The sequence below is a fragment of the Leuciscus leuciscus genome (genome assembly GCF_965113295.1).
Source record: "Leuciscus leuciscus genome assembly, chromosome: 9".
NCBI classification, from domain to species: domain Eukaryota; kingdom Metazoa; phylum Chordata; class Actinopteri; order Cypriniformes; family Leuciscidae; genus Leuciscus; species Leuciscus leuciscus.
In genome coordinates, this window is record NC_138733.1 from 5,438,889 (window position 1) to 5,463,597 (window position 24,709).

Consider the following 24,709-nt stretch of genomic DNA (forward strand, 5'->3'; position numbering starts at 1 on the left):
TCGGGTTTGGGGACCACACGATTTCATCTCTGCTCTTTGCGGATGATATTGTCGTGTTGGCCTCATCAGACCAGGACCTCCAGCATGCACTGGGACGGTTTGCAGCCGAGTGTGAAGCGGCTGGGATGAAAATCAGCACCTCCAAGTCCGAGGCCATGGTTCTCAGTCGGAAAAGGGTGGCTTGCTCGCTTCAGGTTGGTGGAGAGTTCCTGCCTCAAGTGGAGGAGTTCAAGTATCTTGGGGTCTTGTTCACGAGTGAGGGAAGGATGGAACGGGAGATTGACAGGCGGATCGGTGCAGCTTCTGCAGTAATGCGGTCCCTGTACCGGTCTGTCGTGGTAAAGAAGGAGCTGAGCCGCAAGGCGAAGCTCTCGATTTACCAGTCAATCTACGTTCCTACTCTCACCTATGGTCATGAGCTGTGGGTCATGACCGAAAGGACAAGATCCCGGATACAAGCGGCCGAAATGAGCTTTCTCCGTAGGGTGGCTGGGCGATCCCTTAGAGATAGGGTGAGAAGCTCGGTCACTCGGGAGGAGCTCAGAGTAGAGCCGCTGCTCCTCCACATCGAGAGGGGTCAGTTGAGGTGGCTCGGGCATCTTTTCCGGATGCCTCCTGGACGCCTTCCCGGGAAGGTGTTCCGGGCATGTCCCACCGGGAGGAGACCCCGGGGAAGACCTAGGACACGCTGGAGAGACTATGTCTCCCGGCTGGCCTGGGAACGCCTCGGTGTCCCCCCGGAAGAGCTGGAGGAAGTGTCTAGGGAGAGGGAAGTCTGGGCATCCCTGCTTAGACTGCTGCCCCCGCGACCCGGCCCCGGATAAGCGGTAGAAGATGGATGGATGGATGGATGGAAGTCGTCATTGTTGGGTAAACTTCTATAGTGGTGAATGAGAGACTGCATTAAATAAATATTTTTGTGTTCCCATTTGCTCAAATAGAAAAAAGAAAAATGCCACAACAGTGTTTTCACAACTTTCAAAAAGAGGTAAAAAGTAGAGAGAGATTGATTACGGCAGTCAGAAGAGAGAAAGATGTCAACTTTATTGTCATGTGAGAGAAGCTCATTCTCGCTGTCTCACAAATCTTCCCCGTTACAATTGCATCTTCTGCACTAAACAATGATATTCTGATATTATATACTCTTACATGTATCGAACTCCACAGTTACTCTTGCACTTCAAAATTGAACATTTAAGTAAATTCTGTAAATTTTGTATTTTCAAATTATTTGTATTTTAATTAAATAAAGTTTTGTACTTTTTAAAAAATATTTTAAAATTAAGGAGACTGAAGAGCTAAAAACAACTGATAACAATACAAATACAATTTGAAAAATGAAAAGAACAAACAAAAGGTCAGCATTAATTTGTTTAGATCAAAGTTTGCATGTTTTTCATCATTATTATGATCTTTTATGTGTCACAGTGAAACAAAATCCTCTTTCAATCACAGTCACTGAACTTCAGAAACACAGCGACTTTACTTTAAAACACAAGCAGTGAGTTTATAAACTTACTCTGCACAAGAACACAAACAGATAGAGAATCTATATTGGTCTCACACACATACAGAAATATATACGCTGCACACATACATTCTTACTGTGCGTTTACACCGGACGCGAATTGCGCGTCAAATTCGCGTCTGCCGCGTCTAGTTTGACGCTTGACCACTTGTGTTAATTCGCGTGTCAAGAGCGAAATTGACGCGCGTCAGAGGCGAAAGTTTCGAAACCCGTTGGCGGCCATCTTTTTTAGATGTTTATCGAGCATTAGCATTAGCATTAATCGAGAGAGTCACCGCTCGTATATGCTCTGGAGAGCAGAAACAGCTGCGTAGGGGACATCGTCGCTGTACTCGGGTCCAGAAGACCCTCCGGAGGGTTTCAGGAGTTTAACAATTTGCTCCAGGAGCTAGGTTTGGTGGACCTAACGGTGAGGACGCTGACGAGGACAGCGTAGGCCGTATAAGGCCTCGGCCTCGAGTGGTCTATGTCTGTCGAACCCGCGCTCTACAGCCCGGCGTGAGGTTCACCCTCGCCCGCACCCACCTAATCTGTCATTTATTTTTGTTTTGATAATAAATGGAGCCAGCCTCCAAAAGTGAAACCTGTCCTGTGATTTTTTAAAAAGTTTTAATACACTAAATTGTGTTTGTTGTCTTTACATTAGAATAATGTTTCATATAATCTAGAATAGATATGGAATAAATAGCATTCAATACAAAATGAGTATCTCTCATATATTGAAATCGAGTTTTTATGTGAAAGATTTGCTTTGCACACCAAGCATTTTAGTCATATTACAAAATAATTTATCGAGGCCAAACATAAAATAACATTATAAACTGTCACTTCACCACTTGACAGCAGCAAGCAGGCTCCTGATTGGTTAACGCGGCACGAATTGACGCAGAAGTTCTGATTTTTCAACTCGGGCGGCAGATGCGAATTCGCGTCAAACGCGAGAATGCACAAAAAGCACTACATAAAACATTCGCGTGTAACGTGCTTAACGCGCTCTACGCCTCATTCGCGCCGCAGGAAATTTTTACGCGCATAACGCGTCTTTGCATTGACTTAACATTGAAATCACTCGTGCCTGACGCGCTATTCGCGTCCGGTGTGAACGCACCATAAGTGTGTCTAGTGCTGGTAATTACCTTTAAAGTTTGTTGCCCATAAATGAACTGTGAATTGTTGTGCGGCTCCTTCATTTGTTGATGAAATATTTCTCAATCCTTTAGAACTGCAGCACAAGAGCAACACCAGATATATCATGCAGACATTAGATTGGATTATCTTTATAAAGTCCTGTGGAATGAGCTTCTTTTGAGCTGCATTTACATGTTTACAGGTACAGCATCAGTGCAAACGGCCTCCCCAACTAACAGGGAACCTTCTTAGAAATTTAGCTAACATTCTAGAAAGGTTATTTTAAAGTTGTGAACAAACATTCTTCCAGTAACATTAATAGAATGTTTGTTCAGAGTTATCTGGTCTTTAATAATGTTCTCAAAACGTTAGTACAAACACATTATTTAAAAAGCATTCATGGAACCTTTTTTTTTTTTTCTGAAGCATTGTTGAATGTTACTACTAGTTTCAGAATTTTCAGAGAACATTCAAAAGTAACATTTCTATGATGTTTCCAAAACAATAAAATGGAATGTTCCCTTAACGTTCGTTTAACTAAAAAAGACTTATAAAATGTTTTGAATCATCCGGGAATTTCGTTTTCATAACTTAATGGGATAATTCTCTTTATTAAATTTTGAACATGAAATAAGAACAAACAAAGTTCCCCTTCACATACAAAAAAATAATAATATATTTATACAAAAACATAAACACCAAGAATCAACAAAAATAAACAACGACAAACAACATAGTAACAATGAAGAAGAAAAAAAAACACATTAACTAATAGCTGTGAGTGACAGTCCAAGGACTACTGCCCAGTCATTTGCTGCAAAAAACGTGGGACACTAAGTTTACTCAGGATTGTCTGGGAAGGTCAACTTCCCAACATATTCAAAAACGGGATCCCACGTCTTTGAAAATTTTGCCTGGGAGCCCCTTAACAAATGCCTAATTTTTTTCAGTTTGGCAAAGTAAAGGACATTCCTAATCCAGTGAATGTGCGATGGAGGTGTAGGAGACTTCAATTTCAAAAGTATCAAACGCCTTGCTAACAAACTAACAAAGGCTATGAACATCTTGGGCTCTGCAAACAACGACATTGTGACCGGAATTACCAACACTATCTCACGACCAATTCGTACGAATTCGTACGAATGATAAAAAGATGGCTAAATCGTACGAATTCGTACGACTTCACTCGTACGACCTCACTCGTACGAATTTGTACGATTTGTCTAAACCCACGTGATGGGTAGGTTTAGGGGCGGGGTCAGGGATAGGTCATTCGTATGAATTCATACGAATTGGGCAATTCGTAAAATATGTACGATTTTGCAAAAATCGTACGAATTCGTACGAGTGAGGTCGTATGAATTCGTACGAATTAGCCACCTCTTAGAATTTGTACGTTTTCCCGTGAGATCGGGTTGGAATTACCCCGAAAAGTGCAGTGACAGCATCAGGCACTATTCTCTTCCCTATGACCTCACTCAAAGAATCAAACATATTTTGCCAATAAGTTGTTGGGAGAGGACAAGACCACAACATATATATATGTTTTGCTGCTGCCTGGTGACAGCAGTCCCAAGTCGGGTCAATGTTGTTAAACATCTTAGAGAGCCTGGTCTTAATCAAATGAGTACGGTGTAAAATTTTACACTGGATCAATCCATGTTTGGCACAAATTGAAGAGTGGTGTACTTTGTCAAGAACATTCCCCCACATATCTTCAGTGAACGCAATCCCCAGATCTTCTTCCCATAGCGCTTTAATTGACGACCAATCTGAGTGGATCTGAGCGTAAATGAGTGAAATCATACCCTTCAAAGCAGGAGCTGGTTTTAAAAAAGTATCAAGGGGTGTGTCAGAGGGTATTGAAGGAAACTGAGGGAACCTATGAAAAACAAAATTACGGATCTGCAAGTACCTAAAAAAGTGTTGATTTGAGAGGGAGAATTTTTTTGGACAACTGTTCAAATGAGGCGAAAGTGTTGTCAATGTAGAGATCCTTAAATGTTTTAATACCCTTTCTGGACCAAACCTCAAATGCACGATCAATTAACGATGGAGGGAAGGAGTGATTAGCTGTTATTGGTGCCAAAATAGAATATGTTTGAAGACCAAAGCAACGTCTAAACTGATTCCAAATCTTCACAGTTGTCTTAATAATTACATTTTTGGTGTAACTTGTGATAGGTGATTTAACAGGCGAATGAGCCAAAGCTGAAAGTGAAACAGGCTTACAGGAAGATTGTTCCATTCCCAACCAAACTGATGACAATAACTGTGAACCAGAATGTAGCCAAAACTACATAACTGAATTATTTTAAGGTGAGCCGCCCAGTAATAAAACTTAAAGTTGGGTAAGGCCATTCCTCCTAGCTTCTTCGGGCTCTGCAAATACTGTTTGCGTAATCTTGGTGGCTTCCCGTTCCAAACAAAATCCGAAATAGTGGTGTCTAAATTACGAAAAAAGGTTTGCGGAAGGAAAATCGGCACACATTGAAACAAATATAAAAACCTGGGAAGGACATTCATTTTCATACTATTAATCCGAGCAGCTAGAGACAAGTTCAGCACTTACCAAGGATTAAAACTGCTTTGTACTTGGGACAGAAGGGTAGTGAAATTAGCGTGATACAGCTCCTTGAATTTAGCAGTAACCTGAATCCCAAGATATTTTAACTCGTGCTGAGCAACTTTAAACAGCAGAGTGTGAAGTGGGTATTCATGTGCTGCCTTATTAAGAGGAAGAAGCTCACTCTTACCTAAATTTAGCTTGTAACCAGATATGGATCCAAATGAATGAAGAACAGAGAGTGCAGCTGGGACTGACACAGAGAAGTCAGTAATGAATAAAAGAAGATCGTCAGCATATAGAGATACTTTCTGTTCTTGCCCACAACTCACAATGCCTTTAATGTGCGGGTCACCACGAAGCTCAATGGAAAGAGACTCAATTGCCACAGCGAATAAAAGAAGACTTAAAGGGCACCCTTGGCGCGTTGAACGATGAAGAGGAAAGTAAGAAGACTGATTATTATTTGTCCTAACTGAAGCTAAAGGCGACGAGGATAAAAGCTTCACCCAAGAAATGAAATTTTCCTTAAAGCCCAATTTCCCCAAAGTATAAAATAAGTATGCCCACTCCATGCGGTCGAAGGTCTTCTCCGCGTCTAACGATATAATTGCTTGAGGTATTAGTCAAAAGTCTTATTGACACATATTTAGTATGTGTTTTGTGGCCTTATTTCAGAAACTTTAGTTTTTAGTTTTTTCAATAACCATGCATAAACATTATTCTCTCAAAAATACAAACATGTACATGCATGTTGCTCACATATTATGGTAGCCCTGTTTGTGCTAAATAGAGTGTAATTATACCTTTGCCATTAATATGTTTGTAAGCAACTGAAAAAAGCACAAATGTCAGGGCATGTCAGAACATCTCAAGGACCCCAAAAATCCCTCAGACCCCAGAGGGTTAAGGCAGCCGAATTGCTCTATTCATCAAATGAAACCAAAACAACATTGCTTTTTACTATTTAAGCATTAACAACTGGTACAAAAAGAACGAGGTGCCATAAACAACTGTAGATTCAACTGTAGATTCAAAAGTCAATTTCCCTTGGAGCTAGTGGAGGACACATTTACATTTACATTTACATTTAGTCATTTAGCAGACGCCCTTATCCAAAGCGACTTACAAATTAGGACTAAATTCAGCGAGTCATCATAAAGAGGCAAAAGCAACAACAACGCAGGAAGTGCTCAAAATACGAAGTTCAGGTATTATTCAGAGTAGCATAAGCCTGATAAGTGATGTTTCAAAGGGAAAGGAAAATTTTTTTTTTTTTTTTTTTTTTTTCTATAAGGTTAAGTGCTCACGGAAGAGATTGGTTTTCAGCTGTTTTTTGAATGTTGTCAGGGATTCTGCATTCCGGATGAGGGTGGGGAGAGCGTTCCACCAGCATGGAACTGTAAATGAGAATGTTCTGGAAAGTGATTTTGTGGCTTTCTGTGATGGAACCACGAGACGTCGCTCGTTGACCGATCTTAGGTGTCTGGTAGGGATGTAGACTCGTAGGAGTGAGTGAAAGTAGGAGGGAGCTGAGCCTGTGATAGTTCTGTAAGCAAGCGTCAGTGCCTTGAACTTGATGCGAGCAGCTAGAGGTAGCCAGTGCAGAGAGATGAACAGAGGAGTGACGTGGGCCCTCTTGGGCTCGTTGAAGACAAGACGAGCTGCAGCATTCTGGATCATCTGTAGGGGTTTGGTCGCACATGCTGGGAGTCCAGCCAGAAGGGCATTGCAGTAGTCAAGCCTAGAGATGACCAGGGCCTGGACGATAAGTTGTGTTGCATGCTCAGTTAGGAAAGGCCTGATCTTCCTGATGTTGTGCAGTGCAAACCTGCATGATCGAGCTGTCTTTGAAATGTGATCTGTGAAGGTCAGCTGGTCATCAAACGTTACTCCAAGATTTCTGACCGATCTTGATGGGGTGATTAATGATGACTCTAGCTGGATGGTGAAGTCGTGCTGTAGAGATGGATTGGCAGGGAGGACGAGAAGCTCAGTCTTTGCCAGGTTGAGCTGCAGGTGATGTTCCTTCATCCATGTGGAGATGTCCGCCAGACAGCTTGAGACCCGTGCAGCTACTGTGGGATCATCTGGTTGAAAGGAGAGGAAGAGCTGTGTGTCATCAGCATAGCAGTGGTAGGAAAAACCGTGTGCCTGTATGATGTGTCCCAGTGATGTGGTGTAGATGGAGAAGAGGAGGGGACCAAGAACTGAACCCTGGGGAACCCCTGTGGTCAGCTGATGTGCTCTGGATACCTCGCCTCTCCATGCGACCTTGAAGGACCTACCTGTGAGATAGGACTCAAACCAGTGGAGTGAAGTTCCTGTGATGCCCAGTGATGAGAGGGTGGACAGAAGGATCTGATGATTCACCGTGTCGAAGGCAGCAGACAGATCCAGGAGAATGAGGACTGAAGATTTGGAAGCAGCTTTTGCGATCCGTAGGGCTTCTGTGACTGACAGTAATGCAGTCTCAGTTGAATGTCCTTTCTTGAAGCCAGATTGGTTGACATCCAGCTGGTTGTTTAGAGACAAGAAGGATGTTAGTTGGTTGAAGACAGCTCTTTCAAGTGTCTTCGCAATGAATGGTAGGAGAGAGATAGGTCTGTAATTCTCTACCAATGATGTGTTTAGCGTTGGTTTTTTGAGCAGTGGAGTAACCCGAGCCTGCTTGAATGCTGTAGGGAAGGTGCCAGTGTGGAGGGATGAGTTGATGATGTGTGTGAGTGATGGTAGAAGTGTGGGAGAGATGGCTTGTAGAAGGTGTGAGGGGATGGGGTCAAGCGTGCAGGTGGTAGGGTGACTGGAGAGGAGAAGTGTAGATACTTCTTCCTCGGTTAGCGGAGAAAAGGAGGACAGAGGGGTATTGGCTGTGGAAGGGGTCGGTCTGGGTTCCTGTGTGTGTGGAGCTGAGAACTGACTGCTGATAGCTGTTGTTTTGTTGGTGAAGAAGGTCGCAAAATCGTCAGCAGTTAAGGAGGAGGCGGGAGGTGGTGGAGGTGGACAGAGGAGAGAGTTGAATGTCTTGAAGAGTAATCGTGTGTTGGAGGAGCTGTTGATCTTGTTGTGGAAGTATGAAGATTTTGCAGCATGAACATCAACAGAAAAGGAGGAGAGGAGAGATTGATACATACTCAGGTCAGATGCGTCTTTTGATTTGTGCCATTTCCTCTCCGCTGCCCTGAGTTCGGTCCGGTGTTCCCGAAGAACCTCAGACAACCAGGGGTTAGAGGGAGTAGTGCGTGCTGGCCTGGAGGAGAGAGGGCAGATAATGTCTAGAGAAGAGATTAGAGTGGAGCATAAGGTGTCCGTTGCGGTATTCACATCCAGAGATGAGAATTGTGAGGGTGGGGGAAGAGAGGATGACACGGCAGAGGAGAGATGGGAGGGGGAAAGTGAGCGCAGGTTTCGTCTGAAAGTGACTGGTGGTGGGGGTGGGGGTGCAGGGGTAGAGAGTTGTAGACTGAAAGTAATGAGGAAATTATCTGAAACGTGGAGAGGTGTCACCAGGATGTTTTCTGTGGTGCAGTTGCGTGTGTAAACCAGGTCCAGTTGGTTGCCTGATTTGTGAGTAGCTGTGGTGATAAGTCGTTTGAGATCGAAGGAGTCTAGGAGAGAGGTGAAGTCTGTTGCATGTGGCTTTTCGAGATGAATGTTGAAGTCACCGAAGACTAGAAGTGGGGTGCCGTCCTCAGGGAAAGTGGACAGCAGCACATCCAGCTCATCTACAAAGTTACCCAGCTGACCTGGGGGGCGATAAATGACTACAATATGGATTTTAATGGGAGTTGTAAGTGTAATAGCATGATATTCAAATGAGTTGTTGTTGCATAGAGAAGAGAGCGTGGAGTATTTGCAATTGTTAGAAACGAGAAGCCCTGTACCCCCACCTCTCCCAGACTGGCGAGGGGAGTGGGAGAAGGAGAAATTGCTAGAGAGAGCAGCAGGGGTTGCTGAGTCTTCTGGACGAATCCAGGTCTCAGTCAGCCCCAAGATACTAAGAGTAGAATGAGATGCAAAGGCTGGAATGAAGTCAGCTTTATTGACTGCTGACTGACAATTCCATAGACCCACGGAAAGAGAGAGAGGAGTATGTGAGGATGTGAGGATGGGACGCAGATTGGCAATATTGCGCTGTCTATTGCGCGTGATGAAAGGACGTTGCCGAGAGATCACAGGAATGTATTGAAAGCACATGTTGATTAAGGTGAACAATAAGATAAGTAGAGGGAAGAAAAATGGAAGAGGAGATACGTAAGTGCCTTTCTGGTGTCCTTGCTCGGTGGAGTCGCGCAGGTAGAGTCGCTGGTCTTTTCCCGAGTCGGTCTTACCACGAGGAGGCTGAACACGAGAGCTGAACGCTTCCGCTGACGCTTCCGCGACAGCGCGCAAATTACACAGATATACGGATAATGCTTTCACCGCTTGAGTGAGTACAGCTGTTTCGGTCGGGCATTTAAGTGTAAATAACGCGAAAATGTGGCAATTCCAACCTGCTAGGAGCAAAGGCTTAAGTGCAAATGTAACAATAATTTTAATTTTCACTCGCGGCTGTTGTTAATTGTGCCAACGCGTCTCTCTAAAATACAGAATTATGTGAAGTTAAAAATACAAAGTAACAATAGGATCGAAGATAGGCTTACCTTGACTAAAAACAACAATGAAATAACAGGGTGAACAGAGTATTCTGGCAAAAACACTTGCGCGTTCTAGCTGTGCCTCTAGTATGCTTGTCGCTGGTCCTGCTGGAATGATCTGAAATGTCTCTATTTAAAGCTATTCTTACAGATGCTGTTTCGGTCGGGCAATTAAGTGTAAATAACGCGAAAATGTGGCAATTCCAACCTGCTAGGAGCAAAGGCTTAAGTGCAAATGTAACAATAATTGTAATTTTCACTCGCGGCTGTTGTTAATTGTGCCAACGCGTCTCTCTAAAATACAGAATTATGTGAAGTTAAAAATACAAAGTAACAATAGGATCGAAGATAGGCTTACCTTGACTAAAAACAACAATGAAATAACAGGGTGAACAGAGTATTCTGGCAAAAACACTTGCGCGTTCTAGCTGTGCCTCTAGTATGCTTGTCGCTGGTCCTGAAAATGTCAGGGACACGTCTACTCTTCACCATGCGCCATAGTGCCCCCCTCTAGAAAATATTTCTGTAAGCTGGATCTTTGTTTGCACATCTAACAAATCCACCAACAATGATTTACCAACAATTACCAACGATGCTTTCCACTTTAGCTAAGACTTGTTTTTGAGTGTCGGGTGATTCTGAACTCATAATTTACTTAAAGGGGTGGTTGATTATGATTTCACTTTTGTAACTTTAGTCAGTGTGTAATGTTGCTGTTTGAGCATAAACAACATCTGCAAAGTTACAACGCTCAAAGTTCAAAGCAAAGGGAGATATTTCCATTTAAAGAAATTGCTTTTTAAGGACTACAACAAACGGCTGGTAGGGACTACACGACATTCCTCCCGGGTTAGTGACATCACTAACCCTAAAATTTGCATAAACCCCGCCCCCGGGAATGCCCTTTACAGATTATCATGATAGAATATGCTAATCAATGACTAGAAGATAACTACACTTAAACTATCTAAAATCATCAACTAACCATTCAGAAATGCCCTGTTGCATTCTACATGTTGTCACTTCTTCTTGAGTCTCCATCATTGTCTGACTCCGGTTTGAACATAAAAAGCTCAAAGTTTTTTAAATTTTCAGTGCATGTCTGTGTGAGGTAAAAGAACAGAGCTCTTGATGCTCCGCCCACTGTGCCGGGAGCAGCAGCTCATTTGCATTAAAGGGACAGACACAAAAACGGTGCGTTATTGCTCACCATCAAAAAGTGACAACTTTAACATGCTATATGAAAATATCTGTAGGGTATTTTGAGCTAAAACTTCACATACAGACTCTGGGGACATCAGAGACTTATTTTACATCTTGTGAAAAGGGCATTATACCACCCCTTTAAAACTCCCTCATTAGGACTAATTGTTGTTTATAGACTCATTTTAAGGCCTTTGATTCATCATGTCACTCGATTCCAGTTACACAGTCACACGATTACAGCAAAGACTTTTTATGTCGAAACCTGTGACACATTGGGAAATGCAGAAATCTATAGCTGTAATCTTGATTATTATACAAGTAACTACACAGTCCTACACACTACACACACACACACACACACACACACACACACACACACACACACACACACACACACACACACACACACACACACACACACACACACACACACACACACACACACACACACACACACACATTAGTGAGGACATTGCATAGACTTCCATTGATTTTAAATCAGATTAATGATGTTTTCTATGGCCTAACCCGACCTCTGATCCCTAAACCTACCCATCACAGAAACATGTGCATACCCTGGTGAAAAATATGTATATTTATTGTATTACAAATATATTCCCTTTTCAATAGTATATTGCAGTTAGTACAGATGTGTACTAACTCTTTAAATATATAGAAAGTATATTAGCATCATGCTTTTACCTATTTTCACAATACAACTTTTAACACACTTTAAAATAAATGTAATTTAGTATATTTAAAAATATATATATTTTAGAAAAATATACTTAAAATGAAAGTTCTGTGTATTTCTTTAAAGTGTACTTATTTGAACATTACTTTTAAATATATTTTAGCTAAATTATTAACTGTATGCTCAAAATTGTCATTGAATGCACTGGAAAAGTAGATTATTTAATATCCTGAAGTTGTAGTATATTTAAAGTTCAATTTGAGTATTTTTTTTAAGTTTACTTCATGCATGGAATTTACTTCATTACTTTATTGGATGTATTGTTCAAATGTATGACTAATGCGTTAAAAGCCCATTTTTAAATGAATGCAGTGTACAATTGTCAACTCTAATTGTGATTTAAGTGTAAATATATTTAATACGTTTACACTGGGAGAGAAAAATCATGTTACAATCGGACACACAAATCTATATTAAACAAACACAAATTATTAAAAAAGCGGCATAAATTCAAGAATGATTCAAGAATTCAATGCACATTCATTCAACAACGTCAAATGGGGCTCTCATGAAAAGAGCATATCTCTTTGATTATATGTCTCTCTCTCTCTCTCTCTCTCTCTCTCTCTCTCTCTCTCTCTCTCTCTCTCTCTCTCATCACAAATAAAAAGTGAAAGTAAGTTAGAGTTCACCAGTCACCATTTTAAGCAGGCAAAATACGAATCCGATACTGAAAATACAGAGCACCAAAGTGTTTAATAGAAATGTTTATCAAAGTTTATGAAGGAATTTCCGTGTGTCTTTATGATGTTAAGGCTGGAGGATGATGTATCTTGTAAAAGTTTGATCAAGGTGAGTGTTTATGTGTGGTGACTTCCTCATATTAATATGAATCTCTGGAGGAAATTTAAGTGATTGTTTGTTTGATATGAAATCTTAAATAAAGGGTTTCTTTCACTTAAAGGTTTCTTTTGTGTTTGGTGATATCTGTGATTCTTCAGACGTTTAACAGCACATGTGTAAACGCAGTCACATGATCCTTTTTCTCCCACACTCAAGATATGTTCAGCTAAATGACGAAGGTTGTTTAATCAATTTAATAATTTAATTTTGTGTCTGAATGTTTTTTTCATTCACAGTCAGTATAGGAGATCAAACTCATCAGATTCACCTTCAGCTTTATCATGGCTGATTCACAAAGATCCAGAGATGGAGATTTTTCTACAGGATGCAGGTACAAATACTGTTAAATGTTGTATTACATCACAGAAAAGAGCCCCCCCCCCCCTCCCCACACACACACAAAAACAGAAGACATTGCAGCCTATTTTGTCTGTTTTTGTTTGTTTTAAATCTAACATGAAATATTTAATACAAATATCATAAAGTTTCATCAAAGTGCTTTTTGATGAAAGATGAATGTGTTTATATTAATAGGGTTCCTCTCATAAAGAATGAACACAGTAATCTAAAGGATTAAACTGAATCTGTTCTCTGTTACAGTTCAGTCCAGCAGAAGAGCTCAAACCCAGAGTCCAGCTGTGTGTCTATGAAGAGTAACTGCTCTATGCATCAGCCACAGCCTTATCTAAGGTATATTATTTCTATAAAATATATGCTTATAGTGTTTGATTTTTATGAAATTGTTATTAATATACAGCAGTGTAATAATCTGGATTTGAAACAAAAAGTTCTAAATTCAAATCCTGCAAGTTGCAGTCTATTAATGATTACCATTGCACCTTTGTGCAAACTCTATGTACTGTACAGGGCCGGCCCGAGGCATAAGCGAACTAAGCGGCTGCTTGGGGCCCCCTCGCCACCAGGGGGCCCCCAATCGATTTTTTTTTTTTTTTACATATTAATTAACTTAAACAAGTGACATAAATGAATGAAAGGATTAATAATTCAAGACAAGAAAATTCTGATTTCATGATCAATATACCTGCCTACAACTGCTGCTGTGTCTGCCAGTGTTTGAGTCATGCGCATAACCTCGCGTGCATAGACAATTTGTGCGCAAAGTCACGGTAATGTTAAGCCATGTCACAAAAATTTGATTTGATCAATGATTTATCCTTTAAATGTAATGATATTCAGAACAGAACAAGAATAAAAAAATCTATAAACTATAGAAATAACTATAAACAAGCCAAAACGAAATAATTTAAAGCGAAAGTGAAAGTAAGCGGCGTTGGGCTCACGTATCTCTCTCATTAGAATCAAAATGTTTCAACATTCGCGATGGATTTGGATGGTAAACTATTCTTTATCATAGGCTTTGTACTTCACTCACGTTCCAATATCGACGGAAAAAATCATCCTCTTCACACACGCAAAAATGTGCTTGGAAACATCACAGTGGAAGATTACAAAGCTGGAATATGTTGTGTGTGTGTGTGTGTGTGTGTGTGTGTGAGTCGCGGGCGCGATCGAACAGTGGAAAAACATACTCCGTCATGTTCATACAAGACATCATTCAAACTGCAAAATGTTGGAGGATATTTTACATTTACATTTATTCATTTAGCTGACGCTTTTATCCAAAGCGACTTACAATTGCTATATATGTCAGAGGTCGCACGCCTCTGGAGCAACTAGGGGTTAAGTGTCTTGCTCAGGGACACATTGGTGTCTCACAGTGGATTCGAACCCGGGTCTCTCACACCAAAGGCATGTATCTTATCCATTGCGCCGCCACCACCACCACCCATTTTGCAAATAATTGTTTTAATATGTTTTGTGACAGTTTGTTTTCAGAAGTTTCCAAGAGTTAGTAAAAGAGTAAAGAAAAAGTTACAACTTTTTTAAGTATCTATTTTTTATTAAGTATTTATTTTGTATTAATACATAACCTCATTGTATTGATTGATTGATTGATTGGTTGATTGAAAACTTTATTGAACAACAACAATCAACACGAAGTGTTCAAAAGGATAAAAACACAAAAAAGCCCAAAGGCTTGTTTCCATTGTGGTCCTTAAGATGGAAGATGAGTAACAGTACATGGACTAACAACATTGAGGACAATGAAGAAAGGGGGCATAAAAAAAAAAACAAATAAAATAAAACAGATAAAAACACAAATAAAAAGAACGAAACAAGGACTAAATTCCCAGATAGACAAGATATTAATTTATGATGTAACATTATAGCGTGACATTGTGTCAATAATCATCAAGCACAGGTGACTCTGCATGGTGGGAGGGGGCCCCCAAATCAAATTCTGCTTAGGGCCCCCAAAAGGCTCGGGCCGGCACTGGTACTGTATTGTTAATATATTCACACACTGTAAAAGCTGTTGGTATGTTACTCAGTTAATGACACAATTACATTGATATCAGTGCATCGAACCCTTTTCATTCTGATTTAAGGTCAAACCTTCCATCCAGACCAGTTAAAAACAAAACTGTGTACACGCCTGGACCACAAGACTTTAATAAAAGCATGCATCCTGATTTCAGGTAAAATATAGGACTTTTGTTGTTGTTTAATTTTAGGTGTTGCAATACACATCAGACATCACTCATGATTAATAATTGAAAGACGCTCAATGAAGTTCTGTGTCCCATAATACAGTAAACAAATAATCTATTTTGTAATGCATGGCTATTTACTTCTCTAACATTTGTAATAATCTGGTATTTTAATCTTACAGCCATGACTCTGAACTTCCTGAAGTCTTCAACACATTGAGATCAAATCTGAGAAAGAAGTTTGAGTGTTTGTATGAGGGAATATCAAAGCAGGGAAACCCAACACTCCTGAATGAGATCTACACAGAGCTCTACATCACAGAGAGTGAAAGTGGAGAGATCAATAATTAGCATGAGGTGAGACAGATTGAGACACAGTCCAGGAGAGCAGAAACAGAGGACACACCGATCAAATGCAGTGACATCTTTAGACCTTTACCTGGACAAGACAAACCCATCAGAACTGTGCTGACAAAGGGAGTCGCTGGCATTGGGAAAACAGTCTCTGTGCAGAAGTTCATCCTGGACTGGGCTGAAGGGAAAGAGAATCAGGACGTCCAGCTCATATTTCCACTTGCTTTCAGAGAGCTCAACTTGATGAAGGACAAAACACTCAGTCTTTCAGATCTTCTTTGTGTCTTTTTCCCTGAAACCAAAGAAATGGACATATCCAGTGATAAGTATAAAGTTTCATTCATCTTTGATGGTCTGGATGAGTGTCGTCTGTCTCTGGATTTTCAGAGCGATGTGAGGTTGTGTGATGCAACTGAATCAGCCTCAGTGGACGAGCTGCTGACAAACCTCATTGTGGGGAATCTGCTTCCCTCTGCTCTCATCTGGATCACCTCCAGACCAGCAGCAGCGGATCTCGTCCCCTCTGAGTGTGTCCATCGAGTGACAGAGGTGCGAGGGTTCAGTCTCCCACAGAAGGAGGAATACTTCAGGAAGAGAATCAGTGATCAGAGTCTGGCCCACAGGATCATCTCACACCTGAAGTCATCAAGTAGTCTATTTATTATGTGTCACATCCCAGTGTTTTGCTGGATCTCAGCCACTGTTCTAGAGGAGATGTTGAGTGAAGCAGAGAGAGGAGAGATTCCCAAGACTCTCACTCAAATGTACACACACTTCCTGCTCATTCAGACCAACATCAAACATGAGAAGGACTATGAGAACAAAGTGAAAGATGAAGACATGATTGTTAAACTGGGGAAACTGGCTTATCGGCAGCTTGTGAAAGGCAACCTGATCTTCTATGAGGAAGACCTGAGCGAGTGTGGCATTGATGAGACCGAAGCATCAGTTTACTCAGGATTGTGCACTCAGATCTTCAGAGAGGAGTTGGGCTTGTATCAGGGGAAAGTCTTCTGCTTTGTTCATCTGAGCATTCAGGAACATCTAGCAGCTCTATATGTGCATCTCTCCTTTATCAACAATAACATCAATGTGTTTGACCAGATTACCAAACCAACTAATGGAGACAAAGTGTCACTATCGGTTCTCCATCAGAGAGCTGTGGATGAGGCTTTAGACAGTAAAAATGGGCATCTGGACCTTTTCCTTCGTTTCCTTCTGGGTCTATCAGTGGAGTCTAATCAGTGTCTCTTACAAGAACTAAAGACACAGACAGCAAACAGCTCTCACAACAATGAGAAAACAGTTGACTATATTAAAGAGAAGATCAGTGAGAATTTTTCTCCAGATAAATACATCAATCTGTTTCACTGTCTGAATGAACTGGGTGATCTTTCACTAGTGAACGAAGCTCAACCTCATAAGATCTCTGGAGGATTGCGTAGTTTAAAACTCTCCTCATCTCAATGGTCAGCTTTAGTTTTTGTGTTATTGACCTCAAGGCAGGCAATGCATGAGTTTAAGCTAAACAGCTTAATTGGGGAAGAAAATTATCAGTAAGTAACACTGTGTACAATCATTACAGTCTAAAACATTATGAACAAAACAAGAGAAACAAGAAGCTCATAAATCTGTAATCCTGCATGTCACACAGGGTTTAGTAGTTCATATTTTACTTCTTTTTTTTTTTCTCACACACACAAACACTCCAAAAATATCACTCCTCCACACAGAAATAATGCACAAGGATGCAAACAGGGTGGGCGGGTTGTACCACTGATAGGTGACTGCTTTCAAAAGCTTATTTTTTATATATTTGTGCACATTATCTAGTTTTTAATTACAAAGTCAAAGGTTTCTATTCACAATGTGTTTTTGCAGCATTGAGCATTGTATACAATCACAGACATGTCTGTTGAGAGCTTGAAAGCAATGGCCAATCATAGGTGTTTTAATCATGGGGCAAATATTGATTTCTGGGATATTGTAGTGTTGTAGTGTAAATGCAGAATAATAGACCTGCCACAGCATCATTGACAAGAAAATTGTTGGCTGAATACATTTATAGCTTCTGTAGTTAGATACTTAAACACTTTCACATTACCTTTTTAAAGTAGCGTTTATTCAATTGAAACGTTTTTAAGGAAGGTATTTAATATAGTATTTGCTTATACTATTACCTGTAATTTTAATAATTTTAATTATTATTAGCATTAATAATTAACTTATTTATTTTGAAACAGTGATGCATCTGTCACCCTCAAAGCACAAAATACAGCAGATGAAGTTCTTCAGAAGCTGCTGCCTGTGGTTACAGCAACTAGATCAGCTGAGTAAGTAACACTGAGAACAATATTCACTGTTAAAACATACAAATTTTACTTAAAAATTATAAATGAATGGTTTAACAAAAAATATGAGTTTCAAGCTTCAACTTTTAAACCCTCCAACTATCTGACCTAATTTGTGATATACGTGACCGTTTTGACATGATTTATATGAGAAATTTATTTTAAAATATAAGCATTTAAAGCATTAAATGTATATAAACATTTATATTAAAAAAATTTAAGAAAAAAAAACATGGTATTCAATGTATTTCTTTATATCAGTTTTTATATAATCTTTCTCTCACACAGAGACATAATCTCTTAGAATAACAGTAAAATTCACTGACGTATTGTATTAATTGTTTAAAAAAGAGAAATTGCACAAAGTATGAACATACAATTAAGAAAAAATGCTTGAATTTGACTACAGGTGTATTATGATAATGTTTTGTGCTCTATGACACAGACCAAGATCCATCTAACACGGTGATTTAAGCTTATGTTATTGGTTTCTCTTTGATTATGAAGTCTCTGTTGATCTGAGAGAATGAAGAGTGTCATTGTTCTCTACAGCTTGACTAAGTGTGGTGTCACAGATGAAGGTTGTGCTGCTTTGGCTTCAGCTCTGAGATCAAATCCCTCACACCTGAGATATCTGTATCTGACTGAGAATAAACTAGATGACTCAGGAGTGAAGCTGCTCTCGGATGGACTGGAGGATCCTCACTGTAAATTGGAGAGACTGGGGTAAGATCATACGTTACTCTCACATAAAAATGAGTTACTGTGAATTTTTCAATTTCAATAATTCATAATGTAACATCAAAATGTAATAAAATTAATTCTGCAAGTAACCCTCAACCAAACCCTAATCCTACCCTAACCCCTGTTGTTAATTAATATTACTAAGTACTTAAATATATAACTATATTGTAACAATGACACGAAAAAATTAAGTGTAACCCAGTTTTTATATAATTGTTTTTCCACATAGAGACATAATCTCTTAGAATAACAGTAAACCCATTCACACATTGAATTAATTGTTCAAAAAAGAGATTTTGCACAAATTATGAACACACAATTAAGAAAGAAATTGCTTGAATTTGACTGCAGGTGTGTTATGTTAATGTTTTGTGCTCTGTGACACAGACCAAGATCCATTTTACATGGTGATTTTAGCTTATGTTATTGGTTTCTCTTTGATATTGAAGTGTCTGTTGATCTGAGAGAGTGAAGAGTGTGTCATTGTTTTCTGCAGGTTGGTTGATTGTGGTGTCACAGATGAAGGTTGTGCTGCTCTGGCTTCAGCTCTGAAATCAAATCCCTCACACCTTAGACAACTGGGTCTGTCATATAATAATCTAGGGGACTCGGGAGTGAAGCTGCTCTCTACTGTACTGGAGAATCCTCACTGTAAGCTGGAAAAACTGTGGTAAGATCATCTCGACCATAAAGACTCGGAGTGAATAAGGATTAATATGTAGATAGTGCATATACATATCCTTTGGCGTAAGCCCCATCCGGCGGTTCAGCGATAGATTCCTGCTTGAACCACCAGATCTTGCCAGTGTTAGAAGGCAGGGGTGAGGAGTCTAACCAAAAACGTACTCCTTTAATTAAGGAGTGTTAATCAAATCTGTTTTTCTCAAAATTCCGTTCCTGAAAATCATAGCGATCAGCCGACTTCTGATAACCATAACTATTGTTACCGACAAACGAAAAACAGATTTGGAGAGGGCTTGAAACTGGCTTTAAAATGGTATCAAAACCTGTAATAAGTAAAAATTTCACCATGTGATGGGTTTTCCCCAGATCGCATCACATATATTATTATCCCCCAAAAGGAAGCCAAACTAACAGTTAAATAACCTTAACAAACAACAAACCAGACAACAGACACAGTTGTTAATTGATTACGAATTGTGATTTGATGGTAATTTTGTTCCCTTTCAAGGGAACTCATGCTGTGCTGCATTATTATATTATCATATGTATACTATTCATTTTAAATAGGCCTATTATGGTATCACCTCGTATATTGGTGCAAACCATAACTTTGCAAAAGGAAATGCAATGTTTGTGCAATGTGTTGGAGCAAACCGACTACCAGATTAAGTAAGAAAATGGCATTAGCATAAATCATGGAAGGCAAACCGCAGACCACCACCAGTTAATGCATGAACAAAAGTCACTATTGAGAGTTGGAACACCCAAGAGTTGGAACATCGGGATTAATCAATAGAGAAGAGTCAAAGAATGCTTATAGATATGATTCAGCATCTGACTTAATTAGGCTGCGAGTGAACATGTATACAGCGCTTCACACTGAAACAATGAATGAAAGATTGGTGGAGAACTTTTAAAGTAGATGCTGCATTGTGAATGGCTGAGAATGAATGAATAACGAAATGACCTAAAAAAAAATTAGTCTTGTATTGTGTTCACGGGGCAAAAAGTAGAATAATATGATTTCAGAGGAAACTGACTTTATTTATCTTTAAATTGATGTTAAATCAAATGATGTTGATCAAAATTGAAATTTTTTCATTGTCTCTCTCACCTTATCATCACTGTTAGTTTGAATGTGATCATGAGAAAGTACTTATTGATCTGACCTGAAAGAGTGAAGAGTGTGTCATTGTTCTCTACAGGTTGAGGAAGTGTGGTATCACAGATGAAGGTTGTGCTGCTCTGGCTTCAGCTCTGAGATCAAACCCCTCACACCTGAGAAAACTGGATCTGTTACATAATAAACTCGGAGACTCAGGAGTGAAGCTACTCTCTGATCTAAAGGATGATCTACATTATAAACTGCAGACACTATGGTAAAAATAGGTTTTAACAATTTTCATCACCATATTTCCATTTAATGTTCAAATGGCTGTTTAAAGGTACACTATGTAAGAATTTTGTATCAAAATATCAAAAAAACACTTGCACATTGTTATATATTTCTTTCAATTGTGTATTTACATTATCCTAAATGTTTCCAAGTATTTGTAAATTTAGAGAAATTCACAATTTTAAATAGTGCCCGTCCCTTGTCACTTGTCGCCTGTCAATGACGTAATATACACGTTATCCCTGGTTTCCACTTGTACTACCATAGTAACCATGGCGACAGACGTGGACAACTGCGTTACGTCTAGCGGCACGCTCACGCTGTTGTTGTTTCGTTCAAACATTATGGACCATGGCAAGCAGACTTTGGGACAAAAGTAGAACTAAAACGAGGATCAATATCGACGTGGCGTTTTCGAGATGCCAAAAGAGCTCAGCGACAAACTTGGACTTGACATAGCTTCACGACTTGACAGAGACGCCGCTCTTGCATGTACTTTATTAGACAGTTGAGCAAATGTACATAAAATGAATCAATGTTATATAGCTCAACATGATGAAATGTTAGAATATGATCAGTATGTTTTTCTAATGTTGATCTAGTTTACTGCTAGTCTCATATAGCCAACAAACTAACACAGAATAACATTATAACTTTCAACACACTCAAGTGCAGTTTAGTATGATAGTGTAGCACTTAGACAGATTTGTCAATTAATTAGTGGAGAGAATTCCATTTCTATGGGTATGCATGTCTGTTTGTTGTAGCCTGTACTTTGCTGTGCAGGCACTATCTCCCTCCGGAGTGTCTTTGAAGTGTATCTGGTAAGCAAAAGGGTGATACTTCTCAGTGGGGAAACCATAAATCATGGATTCTGCCTGAGTGAGGGGTTGGGAAGATTAAGTAGAACAGTGGTGTGTTTGATCGGTCCAGTCGTTACAACATTGAAAAGTAACAACATTACAGTAATATATTACTTTTTGCTGCAACACAATAATATGACGAATTACAAATAATATTTTGGTAATATTATACCTGTTACAATCTCAGTTACGCATGTTACAACAACGCATTTTAACCTGGAATTAAGTGGTCTTAGATTTTTTAAAGGATTTACCAATGAGATATTCCAGCACCAGAGAACAAATTCCGCGGGTAAAAAATTATGTCTATTTCCTGTTGCTGGAATTCATTAGTTGAGATAACTGCAGAGATGGATTCTACATTTGTGAGATGGGCATACTCCCATTATTTTCAGTTAGTCAGAGAGAAGGACAAGAACGTAATAGTCAAATGCAATCTATGTGCGACACAGAGGGAACTTTCTACTTTGAGAAATAGCATGAATAATTTGATGTAACACCTGAACTAGATTTATTGGAGTCAATTGTTGCGGCAAATCGAGAATTTGCCGCAACAATTGACTCCAATGAAGTGCTACTGATCTCCCTGCCCAAGTTCAAGTTGCGCTGTATAAAAGAAACAGCCAGAAGAGACTCAGTCAAGTTCCTCGTCACGATGGAGTGCAATAAATCTTTCACTATAAATCTTACTCTCCGCCGTTTTTTCAGGGGTCATCTTCCCACACATCGCTATGGTGAATGGACTGCTCCTGGGTGTCTGAGACTGTGTCTCCAGTCTCGGGAGTCTTGTGCTCCCCCCGAAACGCAACCATCTTGGTGATGGACACTTTCATTGCCTTGTCCTGATGCGCTTCAACAGATATTTCAGTCAAGTGGCTAATGGATAGGCTAGTCCCCCACCATAGAAATATAAGTATGCTATAGGTCTAGGTCATAAGTGTCTTCATAATTCTGTTTATTTCACCAGCCTTGTTCGGCTGCATGCTACCTCTGTTGTATATCTGGCAGTAACAGCTTTCATGTTTAGCCTTTATTTTTTTATTTCAGGTGTCTTATATGTGTGTTTAATATAGCCAAGCTTAATTTTTTTTATTATTTTATTAAGATGGACTGAAATGACTGGGCTATATTTCATATGAGGCCTAATAGGCCCAAGTACTTTTATTTTATTACTTTTTTGTATTCTTGAAAAATGTGCTAGGTCCACAGAATCATTAGCTATAAGTCCAGCTATAAGTTATTTACATTTTCCAGCCTTTCTTTGGTAGATATATTTTTATATTTTATATATTTATTGTGCTCCTCTGTTTGGCCTGTGTTTTATTTATCAGCAATTGTATGTTTAACCTACGTGTTAATTTTTTAAGTTGGACTGAGATGACTGAGTTGTATTCCTTGAGGCCTAAACCACCAATAGCACTTGTTGAAGCTGTTTCCACTAAATGCATGCCAGATTTGTGCTGTGAACTTGAATTAAAGGAAAACAAAGGAATAGAAACAAAAAGAAAAAGAGGCTGTGCGTCTTGCCATGTCATTATCCTACTTCTGTGGTTATTTTGGTGAAAGTAACTCAAAAGTACGCAAAATTAGAGCAGCACATTACAATTCAGAAACAGTAATATTGTAATGTAACTAATTACTTTCAAATGACAGTAACTAATAACATCTAGTGTATTGGATTTTGAAAGTAACTTGCCCAACACTGTTTGTTATTAACTGATATTAAATTGTAATGGAGTGTAATGATAATTTCTGCTGGTTCTGTATCAGCTGTCCATTGTGTGCAGTTTTCTTAGGAAAAGATGTGACAGACGTAATGTCTCATACTGCATATGTGATTTTTTGTGTGTTTTATTTTAGGACTGACTACTATTAGATGACAGTCTTCTGATGATCATCTGATGGTGGATACGGATTCAATACAGAGACTCACAGTCAACAGAATCAACAGAGACTGAAGATACAGTGACTTTACTTTTATGAATTGAGACTTCATTTAGATTTCAACGATCCTCTGCCAGACCTGATGAGGCTTGCGTGAAACACCTTTTATTTCAGAGCAGAAAATTACAGTTTCTCATTCATAGATTAACTATTTTATTTGTATAAATGCACAGTATATAAATTCAAAAATGATGGAGTTTTGTTACAGAGAAAATATAGAGCCTGAATATGTTTGTGTGTGTTGTACCAGCAGAGGGCAAGAAAGATTAATGAAAGATTAATTTTTCATGATTATGAAAAAAAAAACTAAAACATGAAGCTCATACATTTTGGTTCTAAACACTCGAATCATGATAAAAGCAGCATTTTTCAGACACGCATCTCAGACCACTGACTGTTTCTATGGCAATCGGAGCTTCTAACGGCAGCTTTAGTGATACAATGACTTTACCAATCAGCAATTGGCTTTTTTACTTAGATAACTTACTTGGATAATCAAAGAGGTATTTTGTTAACATCAAAACTGCATCTAAGAAAAAAAATTGATAGCTCCAAGTTGTTTAAATAAATGTTCAGGGAAAATATTTTACATAGAGCAACTCAACTTTTTTAACCAATTTATTTTAAAAGTGCTATTCAAAGTCGTGAAATCCACAACATTCTAACCACCCTGATTATGTGGACTGCATAATGTATTTTTCTTTGAATAATGAGGTTTGTTTTTCCAAACTCTTTGGTAAATGTCTTCGGTATGAATAGAGCTTTGGAGAAATATGATAAACCTTCGGATTTATACAATAAGACACAAGCATAAACAGACAAACTTCAACTTTCTTTTTGTACTGTTGAGAATGGGGTGAAAGTTAAGAGAAGCACGATAAGATTCATTTTACAAAGTTTAAGGTATGTGTTGACCTCTTTAACAGGGATTTCCTCTAAGTTAACACTCTTAAGTTGAACTATCTCACATTTGCTAATATTAAGGTTGAGACCAGATATCTTAGAGAAATGATTTGCTTTGATAACCTCTGCAGCATTTTATAAAAATAGTGAAGTGTCATCAGCCAAATGACAAATGTTTAATTCATTCCCAAAAACTTTAATACCTTGAAAGAAGTTCAGTTTTCCATAAGGAGAA

At 39.2% G+C, this 24,709-nt stretch overlaps 1 protein-coding gene across 1 annotated transcript in view; it reads left to right on the forward strand.

Annotated features, from left to right (window-relative positions):
- The window catches only part of LOC309505872 (uncharacterized protein), a 105,853-nt gene that overhangs the window by 43,342 nt on the left and 37,802 nt on the right, over window positions 1–24,709 (forward strand). The window contains 9 exon segments of the mRNA XM_082179335.1: window positions 12,937–12,993; window positions 13,263–13,352; window positions 15,134–15,223; window positions 15,418–15,583; window positions 15,587–17,145; window positions 17,833–17,922; window positions 18,493–18,666; window positions 19,181–19,354; window positions 20,574–20,747. Of these exon segments, the coding sequence (XP_082035461.1) occupies window positions 12,937–12,993; window positions 13,263–13,352; window positions 15,134–15,223; window positions 15,418–15,583; window positions 15,587–17,145; window positions 17,833–17,922; window positions 18,493–18,666; window positions 19,181–19,354; window positions 20,574–20,747 (2,574 nt within the window).